This window comes from Heloderma suspectum, chromosome 3 (assembly GCF_057233095.1).
Source record: "Heloderma suspectum isolate Gila_16-S chromosome 3, 16-S_ref, whole genome shotgun sequence".
NCBI lineage: Eukaryota > Metazoa > Chordata > Lepidosauria > Squamata > Helodermatidae > Heloderma > Heloderma suspectum.
The window spans coordinates 37,795,271-37,807,543 of NC_139460.1; the positions used below are offsets into that span (position 1 = coordinate 37,795,271).

Sequence of the window (12,273 nt, forward strand, 5' to 3'; positions counted from 1 at the left end):
TAAGTTCCACTCTAGGATAATAACCTGGGAAATAAGTGTCTTAATAAGTGTCTCTTAGGAATCCCAGAGCTGAGTTTCTGAAGCAATTCTTTCCAGATGCTACTTCTGTGAAATTACCCTTGACTTTGACAGCCTGAATAATCCTCTTGTTCTTTTTACAAGGCCCACGATGTTCTTTCTACATCTGGAATGTATCTTCTAGGTTCTTCAACTCGAAGGAGGGCTTGCAAATACACTGTCATTGGGCAGCAGCCTTAGTCTGAGGGAAGGACTCTAGCTGGAACAAAGTTTGGGACTCCTGTGCCAAGGGGGCATGGAAGGAAGGGGCAGGAGTTTTAACTCTGCTGTTCACTCTAGTGCAGTTCCCTGAGCCACACAGGTGCCTTTTGGCATTAGAGGGCTGGGACTTCCTTCCTCTGGACCAGGCTGGCTGTGTGCTCTGTTTTACAGTGGACAGACATCTGTTAGAAGGGCTGTCAGAGGAGAGTCCTCTGTTTGAAGACATCCTCTGCATGGAGGGCTGTCCAGTCCCAGTCAGTTTTTTTTAAAAAAAAAAAAAAGACTAAGAATACAGTAGCAGGGGCCATGAAGTTGCCCATCAACAGTTAGCGCCTGGAAAGCAGATTGAGAGCAGGCACACAGGTCACCTGCTGATAGTCTTCCACACTGTGGTGAGATATATTGTATTTCTACTTAAATTGTAGTACCTGTTTCTAAATTTGCATCTGTATATCTCAATTAGTATGTGCAAAATTTGTGCAAATCTTTGATCCTTTTTTTTTTTTGATGATTTTGGGCACTGCATAAGTGGCCATCCTACTTTGAACCTCCACCGGCTTAAGAGTGGAGTGGAGAGGGCATCCCTCACAGCTCTAACAATCCTCTCCTCAGGCCCTTTGCTTCTGGATTGCCTTAGACAAAGCCTCTGCCCAGCTCCATAGCCCTCCTAAAAGGGATACATTTTCTTTTAGGGCCACATGGACTGGAATTCATGTGACATCCAGATTCTGGCCATATGCATTGGTCCTTAGGGTAGTATGCAATGTTAAGCCTACACAGAGTAGACCCATTTAAATGAATGGGACTTAAGTTAGCTAACTCAAGTCTCATTCATTTCAATGGGTCAACTTTATGTAGGACTAACATTGCATACTGCTCTTAGTGTCCTCCTGCTTACCAGCATCATGAACTATGAAAGTGTTTCCCTGAGGAACTGTGACCAAAAATACAGTTCCCTGAGAAACGTTGACCAGTCATCTAAAAAATGAACACATTATATGTTGTTGACTGTGGCATGGGAAGACTGAATGTGAGAACTGGGCTTCAGGTACTAGCAATGGAGGTTCAACTGTATTTCATTCAAGGACAAGGTAAGAGCATCAGAACATAACAGACTAGGGATGTACGAAAATCACTTACCTTTCAGGGATTATGCTGATGGTGGGGGGGGAGGCGCTCCATCCCTCCCCCCGGAATCCTGGACGGGGGGGAGGCTCTCCATTCCTCCCCCCCCCCGGAATCCTGGCCGGCCGGCTGCGCTCCACAGTGATTCTGCGGAGCCGCCGGCCGGCTCCGCCAGCAGCCGGACATCCAGCCGCTGGCTATCAGGGATGCAAATGACGGTGGCCGTAGAAGCCGCCGTTTGCGTCCCTGCAGTCAGCCGTGATAGGCTACATAAATGTTTACATAGCCTATCACGTCTGACTTAAAAAAAACAGAAACACGCGCGTATGCAAATGGCCGCCATTTGCGTTCCTTATTTTGGCACGTCTTAGTCTACGTAAACATTTTCGTAGACTAAGATGGCGAAAATAAGGGGAACGCAAATAGCGTAGCGTCTGCACTTTTTGCGTTCCCCTTATGTTCGCCGTCTTAGTCTACGTAAATGTTTACGTAGACTAAGACGTGCCAAACTAAGGAACGCAAATGGCGGCAGCCATGGCCGCCGCCATTTGCGTACGCACGTGGTTTTTTTGTGTTTTTTTAAGACAGACGTGATAGGCTACATAAACATTTATGTAGCCTATCACGGTTTTTTTAAAAAACCTAGCCGTGATAGGCTACGTAAATCTTTACGTAGCCTATCACTTTTTTTTTTTTTTAACTGGAAATGGCTGCCGCCGCCGCACCACCTCCGGAGCCGCCGCCGCAGCCACCGCCACCAGGAAGATCCGCCCAAGGTAAGTCTCATCCCGGGGGGGTGGGGGGGTGGCAGGCCATTCCACCACTGATTTCAGGGGGCCGAATGCGCTGGCATTCGGCCTCCCCGAGATCCGTGGTGGAACTTTCGTACATCCCTATAACAGACCAAAGGCCCACCTAGTCCAGCAGTCTGTTCCCACTGAGGCCAACCAGATGCAGGGATGGGTGAACTCACTGGAGCTGCCTCGTGCACCACTCACCCAACCCCCACCAGTCACCCGCCCCTGGTCAGCGCACTGCACAAGCGGCCAGACAGTCCACAGGCGAGCACCACGCAGCACCCCCACATCCCGCAAGCCACCATTCTGTGTAAAAATGGCAGCTCTGCTATTTACATAAGTCTCCATTTGCATAAAATGGCGGCCAGAAATAGCCCCATTTACCCAAAATTACAAGCATAAATGGTCTATTTAGACCATTTACGCCTGTAATTTTGCATAAATGGGGCTATTTATGAGTCAAAATGGCAACTCTCTGGATGAGAGGATCCCCACACTTGTGTGACTCAGCATGCACTGAGTCAGGCACACATGAGGATCCACGGACTGGCATTGTTGGCCAAGCCGACAAGAAATCACCAAGCCTTGAGCCCCAACTGGATTCTCATGACATCCCGAACCAGATGTCTATGGGAAACCCACAAGCCACATGAGGGCATCAGGACCCTCCTGCACATATTCTCCAGCAACTGGTATGCAGAGGCACACTGCCTCTGATCCTTGAAATAATACATAGCCATCATAACTCATAGCCACTGAACATTTAAGTAATTTGGGGGGCTCATTTTCTCAAATAATATTTTTAGCTTGTTGAAGTTATAAATGTACAAAAACATGAGAGCACAGGTACAAAACAGTAATCTGGAGAGTATAAAATGGACTTAATATACACTAGAAGATCCATAAAACAGTTGCATTATATGCTTACAGCCATGCCATACGGGCACTGTTGTCGCAGAAACAAAGCTCGCAGGGCCGAAGCACTAGGATGCACTAGGATTGGGGGAGATGGTGATGTCATCTGCCACTCCCCTCGGACTTCTCTGCTCCTCTTAGCTTAGCTGCAGTTCTCACAGTAGCTGGGGGATGAATGGGTTTTCCTAGCAATAATATATTCTCCTGAGCTATCCTTGTTGTAATTTTATCTGTCTGTCTGTCTATCTATATGATTTGTACACTGCCTTTCTACCAAAAAATGCCACTTGGTACAGCTCAAAAAATGGCACTCAAGGTAATGAAAAGTATATTGGGGTGGCTTGGCCTTGAATGGGCAATGAAGACTCATCAGCTGTACAAAAGACTTGTTCTGTTTCCTGATGATCTGCCTTTTTGGACTCTCCTTGGAGGTGTCTCTATCGAGATTGTCATGCTGAGCACCTGCACTTCAGAATTTGCCACTACACCACCGCTGTAGGATTCCTTTCCCCTCCCATCTCCCCCATGAGAATTATGTTTTGTTGTGGTGGACTGTTGCCTTTTCTCTCTCTCTCTCTCTCTCTCTCTCTCTCTCTCTTTGGAAAAAAGGATGGGCTCACACTGAATTTCTCTGTAGAAAAAAGCAAGTCCCAAGAGCCTTATGACTGCAAAAAGCTGTGACCATACATATAAAGTAGCTGATTACAGCCTTGGGGATTTTTTATTGCAGGATATCCTAAACAGAGGTCATCTGTTCCAAGGAATGGATTTTCTCCAAAGCCAGATTTGCAGACTCGAGAGGCTGAGCGGCAGTTCATACAGCAAATGAAGGAAAAGTGTGAAGAACAGGCCAGGAAACTCAGCTGTATCCAGGAGGAATTGAAGAGAACCAGCTGCGGCTTTGAAGTCTTTGTAATAACAACGCAGTATTTCTTTCAGAAGGTGAGCCCTCTTTTGCTGTCCATGTTCCCCGTGTTCTTGGTGGTACTTAAAACCACACAGCATTATTTCCTCACGTTGCCGAGTAGCCTCTGAGAAATCACAGCCTTTTGATAATTGCAGAGGGGAGAGAAGAGACATATTAATGTGGGTGTAAAGATTGGGCTGTGTCAGCACTATGTTGCCAGAAGCTGAAAGGTAATTTTTTCAGTCTAGAAAGGAACAATATTGATCAGGACAACATCAGATACTGCCACCCATCTGGCTCCAATATTGCATCCCCAGCGCTGTCTTCAGTGTAAGGTGGGCGCACGGCACAGTGTGAACAATGCACTTCCCATGTGCATTGGAATGCATTGGATGCATGCCAGATCCGCCCAAATCTTGAAGGAATTCGTATGGAAATAACTTGAGTTGTTTCAAGTTCTTAAAGTAGGAGAAAATGAGAGAAGATTATCATAGCATCTTAACAGCCATGTCTGAACTCTATGTTTTCATTGTCTGCTATAAGCATGCCAGGCATTAAGGCTCCAAAACTGGGCACCATTGATAATGTGCACATATTAGGAGGATGAACAAGGTATTGTGTACATTGTCCATGTGGGAATAGTCTCCAAATGCAGAAAGCCCTGTTGATAGTTGGACATTTTGCATATTCCCTGATATCATTTGTCTGGGTAATATGCAGAATTCTCTCTCTGTGCTGTTAATTTGTGTATGCCACACCATCAGGTGAACATGCACAGCAGCCAGTTTTTGTGCACATTTCCATTCATCTAACAGTAACCACAACAAGAGAGAGAGAGAGAGAGACTTCAAAATGGTACTGAAAAACTCATTTTAGTCAGCATGAGAATTGATCCAAAAGCCAGATGTGCTTTGAAGTGAATCATCTTCTAGAGCAATCAGTATTAGTGATCCTAACATTTTCTTCTTTTGGGATGATAATGCCTAAAGATAATTCTCTTAAAAGATCTCAAGGATGTATTTGACCATGCCATGCCAAGAATACCATTACTGGGCCACCCTCTACTGCTCTCTTTGATAATTTGCACACTTAAGCTGTTGAATATCTTACACTGTTCCTACATAGAACGCACTTCCATGATAATGCCTACATGTAGATAGTGATGTATGACTATTGCTTTTCAGTGCTTTGTAATGACCTGTGCTGTGATTTTGCTGCACATACCTATGCTAGGAAGCCAAATCGCACATGGCTTCCCAGTGTGTGTACACTCAGTGAGCAGTATCCAGTTGGATACAAGTGCTAATGTAAATTACATTGTGCTAGCATAAGGGACCTCTAGCACAACACCAATAGCATTAATTGCCAAGACAGGACCCCTCAGAAAACCCATCGCACCAGATAACGCTACTGGCGTTGCACTAGACATCCCTTACACTAGCATGATGTAATGTATGTTAGCACCAGTGTCCAATAGGATACTGCCCAGTGAAAAATCAACATATGTGATCATCGCACGCAATTACCTATATATAAGTAGAACATGTGTAAGTTGTCAAACTGTTGTGGCATTTCCTTTAGGTAAACCTAGGGCATCACTGCTGATTCAGCAGCAGATGGAAGAGTTTTCCCTTTCCAGTACTGCTTTGGTTCGGGCTTTTGTGATGCTCAAGAACTGAAAACAGGAAAAACATGGTGAATGTCCTGTTACTAGAGGCAGGCAAGAAAGTGCCAGACAACTGTCAAGGAATATTAAGCAGGTCCAATGAGCTCAGATAAGAATAGTACCTAGTCTGTTCAACACAGGCACAGGTGATGTCAAATCACTGGGCTAAACGCTAGAACTCTAGATCCCAATTAAGGTTACTGAGGGTAGGTGAAGGAGGCCACATCAGCAAGATGTGCAGGACCAGGTGGGATTGCAGAGAAGCAGCCACCACACTTGGGTACCCCAGGATCTACTTTCCAATCCAGAGTGGGTATTTAAATATTTTTGCTACAAGCACCAGAATGATTAATGCTAGTTCTTTCTATGCATAGTCATCTCATCACATATATTTGAATGTACAGTCAATGATGTATTGTGCTAAAAGAGAATAAGATCAGTCATGTAAATAAATGTTCCATAGTAGTACAATCATACCAAGAAGCAGGCTTCAGATTGTGCATATAGCCTTAATTTGTCACTTCCTGTGGCAGCCATTAATAACTTAAGTAGCATGCCAACTTTATGTTTGCATTTGATCTATGATAGTGGTATAAATACTCCAGGAGAGGAAAACAGGTGAAATGGTTTTAAAACTAAAGGAGAGCTAACATTCTGAGTGATCTATATTTGCAGATTGTTTAGCCAGCCAAATAACAAATTATACAAAAGAGGTTTTTACTATTATCTCATTCATAAAAACTCAGAGATTGAAGGGAAATAAAAGCTGTATTTCTGGCACAGTCATTTATAAAGTGAAAGATTATCATGCTCATAGACATCTGTCTGTTAATTTGTTATTAATTAGAAGACTAATTAGCAAGGGTCATACTCTAAACTTGGATATGCATATGTAATGCCAATTGACATATAGTGTAAATATCAATTTTGCTGGGAGCAAAAATGTTGTGCACTGGCCTTGGTGCTGAAAATGCTCGATGTGATGGCAGACTAGGTGATGTGAATGAGTAGACATTAAAATACATTGGTCATTTCATGTAGCTTTCAGCGCCAGGTGAAGACCTTTTTATTTTCCCAGGCATTTTAGCATTTTAGCTTTCTAAACTTTTAGCTTTGCTGTTTTAAAAATTTGTATTTTAAACTCCTGCACTGCTGCTAGGTTTTATTGTGGTTGTATTGTTATATTGTGGTTTTAATGTTCTATATATTCTAAATTGTTTTATTGTGTGTTGTTTGGTTTTAATTCTTGTGAACAGCCCAGAGAGCTTCAGCTATTGGGCAGTATAGAAATGAAATAAATAAATAAATATAAATAAATAAATAAATAAATATAAATAAATAAATAAGTAGCAAGTCACCAGGAGATCTCTAATATCAGTTACTGCCAATTAGGGCAAGTTAGATTAAGCAATAATCAATGAGGACAATTTTCTGGCCTGGTGTTAAGAAACAAAATTAAACATACTGCTGCTTGTGTTAGAAGTGGCAATAGTGACATCTGCTGGGGAATGCCATAAAATGACAAGCAACAGAGGAACCATTCCTATGTTGATTCTAAGAGAAGAAGGGGATTGTTTTCAATTGGCCTGTTTTAACAGAGTACACCACAAACTTCCAAGCTCACAAGGCTTTCCTTTATCTACAAAACAAAAATAAAAAAATCCAGTGGATTTTTAGTTTTTGATTCCAATTGTTTTTATTATGATTGCACTTTGCATGTACAGAATGCTTTATGGTGTTTTAAATCATGCAAATGCCATGCCAGCATCTATGGGGAGTAGGGATGTATGAGAATTCTGTTTGGGAGGTGAAAACACAATAGATTTTTCTGCTTTAGCCCTGCAGATTTTGTTCCGTTCCCCCTACCCCCGCCCCTTTGCTCAGGAAGTGTCAAAGTGGAGGATGAAACTTTGACAAGTACAGAATGAAGTAGTGTGTGGAGAGGATGAAACTGTCAAGGATATCGACAAGAGGGGAATATGCACTGCATGGCGGACAAGCAGACTGCTGATCATGTGCAGTTGCATTAGGTCACCAATTTAAAAAATTATGACCCCATTTACACTAATTTCAAGATCCACAAATTTAAAAATGTGTGAAAATTATGATTTGCGCAAATGGTGGTCTCACACACACCCAAAGTACAAAATATTTCCAGAATTGGGGGAAAAATCAACTACCGTCTGCCACCGTGTACTGGAATGGAAACGCTGCGGGATCCCATTGGGCTTGAACAGAATGAAATTTCCAGCTTCCCACATCCCTAGTGGGGAATGTATACATCCCAGTAATGCTGAGGGTTTCTCTTAATTCTGGAGTTATCCGGGTTTGTGCCTATCTTTCGGGGAATGGCAGTGTTGACAGTCTGGAAAGCTTTTTTGAAATGTCCAGAAAGTCAGAGATACATCAGTGAGTAGCACCAATTATGTGGTTGTCAGCATTCACGAGTGTATGCTTAAACAATGGGGAAATGTATGGAATTTATCTTGGATTATCAGCATACACATACAAATGTTAACACTCACCAGAGTTTGGGCATCCACTGTAACTTTAATAAACTTTAATAACACACCTGATCCAGCACCATTATTTACTGTTCCAAGCCCAAGCATAACTGATGCATAAAGTCACAAAATATTCTACTTTTGCTTAGGTTTTCTAACCTTTCATTCCCCACAATTAAGTTCAGCTGTCATGAGTAGCAGTTTTCCAAAACTGCTCTGGGACAGGGGGGAGGGGCGGAATACAATCTTCTGATAAAACTTTTAAAGCCTTATCAGAAGATTGATTGGCTATCCAACTTTTAATGCTGGCACCAAATTCCTGAATAAAATGTTGGCCCTTCCTGATAGCTAGGAATATGTGTTCACCACATTGCCCAAGGGTAGATCTTGCTTTATAAGCAGATTACCTTGCATGTGCACTGAATGCCTTGAAAGAGCTGAGCTTGGCTCTCACCAAACAAGCTTAGCAATGATGCAACTTATTGTATAGGCCTTGCAATACCACTGCAGTTAGATCACACCAGAGAGTTTTTACAAGACCTTGGTTCCTTTGCAAAAAACAAAACACCACCCTTAGATACATTTTGCTCAATTTGAACTGCTAGACAGCTACCAATTTAAAGTGTTGCCTTTGCAAGAGCTCAGGATATATAAATACAGTCAAATAATAGAGCATGACCTTTATGCATGACAGTATGAAGCAGTGTTGATTTTTGGCTGTCAGGGACTTCAGGGCTTGAGACTAAGGGCGCAGTCCTATGGGGATGGGTGTGAGCTGCCAAGGTTGGAGGCTTTTGGCCATCCTCCAGTGAGTAGAGAAGCAGGCACAGCCTAGTCTAGAACAATCACAAAGCTAGACACAAAAAGGGAAAAGAGGCTATGGAAGGACAAGACTCTCCAGTGGTGGTGACCTGCAAGGTGTGTGCAATGTTTGTTTTCTTGCCTGAGAACAACATGGCCGACACCTGCAACAAGTGCAAGTTGATCACGCTGCTAGAAGAAAAAGTAAGTGGACAGGAGTGGTGACTGTCAACCCTCCAGGGAATAAGAGAACATGAAGAGTTCTTGGACAGAAAGGTGGAACTACAGCAGCAAAGTGAAGACCAGAAGCTTGAAGAGCAACAGCAAGCTGAGGCAGAAGTGGGAAAAGCTGAGGTGAGGAAAAATGCAGTAGAGGATACTCCTTGGAAAAGGGTGACAGCTAGGAGAAGAAGAACTAGATGCCACTATGCACAAGTGGAAGCAGTGGAGCTGTGGAACCGATTCCAGGTACTTGAGGATGAGACCTGTCAGTCTGACATCAATCCCTGGGAAAATTCTGGAGCAGATTATAAAGCAATCCATCTGTAAGCACCTTGAAAACAATGCAGTGATTACTCAAAGCCAACATGGATTTGTCAAGAACAAATCCTGCCAGACGAATCTGATCTCATTTTTTGATCAAGTAACCTCCCTTGCGGACCGTGGGAATGCTGTAGCATAATATACCTCGACTTCAGCAAAGCTTTCAACAAAGTGCCCCATGATTGATATCCTGATGAGCAAACTAGCTCAAAGTGGGCTAGATGAAACAATGATCCAGTAGATCCAGAGTTGGCTACAGAATCGGACTCAAAGAGTGCTTATCAATGGGACCTTCTCAAACTGAGGAGAGGTAACAAGTGGGGTACTGCAGGGCTCAGTCCTGGGCCCAGTGCTCTTCAACATTTTTATTAATGACTTGGAGGAGGAGGTGCAGGGAATGCTGATCAAATTTGCAGATGACACAAAATTGGGCGGGATAGCTAATACTTTGGAAGACAGAAACAAAATTCAAAGTGATCTTGATAGACTGGAGCACTGGGCTGAAAACAACAGAATGACATTTAATAGGGAGAAATGCCAAGTTCTGCAACTAGGAAAAGGAAAGCAAATACACAGTTACAAGATGGGGGATACGTGGCTCAACAACACGACAAGCGAGAAAGATTTTGGAATTGTTGTAGATCACAAGCTGAATATGAGCCAGCAATGTGATGTGACTGCAAAAAAGGCAAATTCCATTTGGGGCTGCATTAATAGAAGCATAGCTTCCAAATCCTGGGAAGTACTAGTTCCCCTCTACTCAGCACAGGTTAAGCCTCATCTGGAGTACTGTGTCCAGTTCTGGGCACCACATTTTAAGCAGGGGACTAGAAACAAAGCCCTATGAAGAGAGACTGAAAGAACTGGGCATGTTTAGCCTTGAGAAGAGAAGACTGAGGGGAGATAGGATAGCACTCTTCAAGTACTTGAAAGGTTGTCACAGAGAGGAAGGCCAGGATCTCTTCTCGATTATCCCAGAGTGCAGGACACGGAATAATGGGCTCGTGTTATAGGAAGCCAGATGCCAGCTGAACATCAGGAAAAATGTCCTGACTGTTAGAGCAATACAACAATGGAACCAACTACCTAGGCATTCAAGATGAGGCTGGACAGCCATTTGTCAGGGATGCTCTGACTTGCATTCTTGCATTGAGCAGGAGGTTTGACTCGATGGCCTTGTAGGCCCCTTCCAACCCTACTATTCTATGATTCTATGATCCAGGGGAGAGCGAGGAGTGCAGCAGAGGCGATCTTTGCCTCCACGCTCCTCCAGCTCTGCATTTCAGCAGGATGGGCTTTTTCACCTGTCTAACTGAGGCTTCAGGGAACAGGAGGGAAGGAGGAGGCCAGGGAGGCTGGAGGATTCCTCGTACAGTAACCTCCCCATTCTCCTCTCCTCCCCACCTACAGGAATGCCCCTCCAAGTCCACTTCTGTGAGTTCACGTGGCTCTGTCCATGCTGGCTGCAAGGAGGAGGGGAGGGGGCGGGAAGCTCGAACTCCTGGGTCCGAGGTTGGAGTGCTGGCTCCGACCTCAGATCCAGAAATCTGAACTATCTGAACTATCCCATGACCCCCAGACACTGTCTAGGGGGGCATAGTATTGCTCTCTATGTTTGGTAAGAAAACGGGTGTGCCACATTGATTTTTGTAATTGATAGACAAAAAACCTCTGGATTGGCCAGGTCCAATGACTAGGACCTAAACATTCTGCCCTTCCCTTGTTAGAAGAGCAATATCCTCTGAATGTCAGACTCCTGCTTCCCTTCCTGTTCCCTCCACCCTCTAAGCCTAGATGCAGGTATGGCTGGCCACAGCCCTGGCCAGGTCCTGACACTGGGATGCACTTTGGTATATGATCTGAATGAATGGAAATATTGACATATCAACCCTGGAGTTCTTTACTTCAGTTATTGGCCAAGCAGTATGGGCAGGGGGCAGAGACTGAACAAACGGTGTGAGGATGCAGAGAAACTAATTCTGTACACACTCCCTATTGAGTATGTATAGAATTTCTATCCCCACCCCCACCTCTGCAGGTCCTTATTCTGTCTTCTGGGTGCTTTTATTGTCCTCTCTCATTCATAGAATCTTGGGGGCAGGGGGGTGTTCAGATTAGGGATGAGGAGAAATTTGTTTGGTTCTCACTTTAATGTGAACTTACCTAGGTTTGCACTTTCAAACAAATACGTGGACTGAAACTCAAAATTTCAAAAATGTATCCTTCAAAATTCAGATTTTATGATGGAGTTCTCCAGTCAAAACCTGCATAGATAAATGTGTATATTAGGGAAATGTGCACACAAGAATAGATATATTAGTGAAAATAATGTTATAAATATGGTATATTCATAAAATTGCTTGCAAAAATATGTATATTGGGCAAAATTGCATACAAAAATTTCTGCATTTGGGGGATAAATGCACACAAAAAAGGTGTATGAATTTTCATGGAAACTGTGTTTAAAAAAAAAAAAAAAAACCTCAATGTTTGGCATGAACTGAACTTAAAACTGACAAAAATGAGAAACTGAGAGAAACTGAAATTGACAGAGTTATCCATCCTTGTCCAGATGACAGTGTCTTTCCTTTGTAACCCTCCTGTGTTTTCCCACTGCTTCTTCTGTCTTTCCTCCCACTGCAGAAAATCTGTTAAGGAGAAAAAGACAGAATAGCTGCACAGTGCCTTCTCATTGGAAGTGATAGCAGCCCTCTGTCTGAAAGCACACTTGGACTT

General features: G+C 43.5%; 1 protein-coding gene across 3 annotated transcripts in view; it reads left to right on the plus strand.

The window, feature by feature from the left end:
- Positions 1–12,273, plus strand: part of MTUS2 (microtubule associated scaffold protein 2) — a 355,312-nt gene that overhangs the window by 260,030 nt on the left and 83,009 nt on the right. For all 3 annotated transcript variants that reach the window (XM_084841649.1, XM_084841650.1, XM_084841651.1), the window contains one exon: positions 3,847–4,058. In XM_084841649.1, coding sequence (XP_084697775.1) covers positions 3,847–4,058 — 212 coding nt within the window. The remainder of the gene's footprint in view (positions 1–3,846; positions 4,059–12,273) is intronic.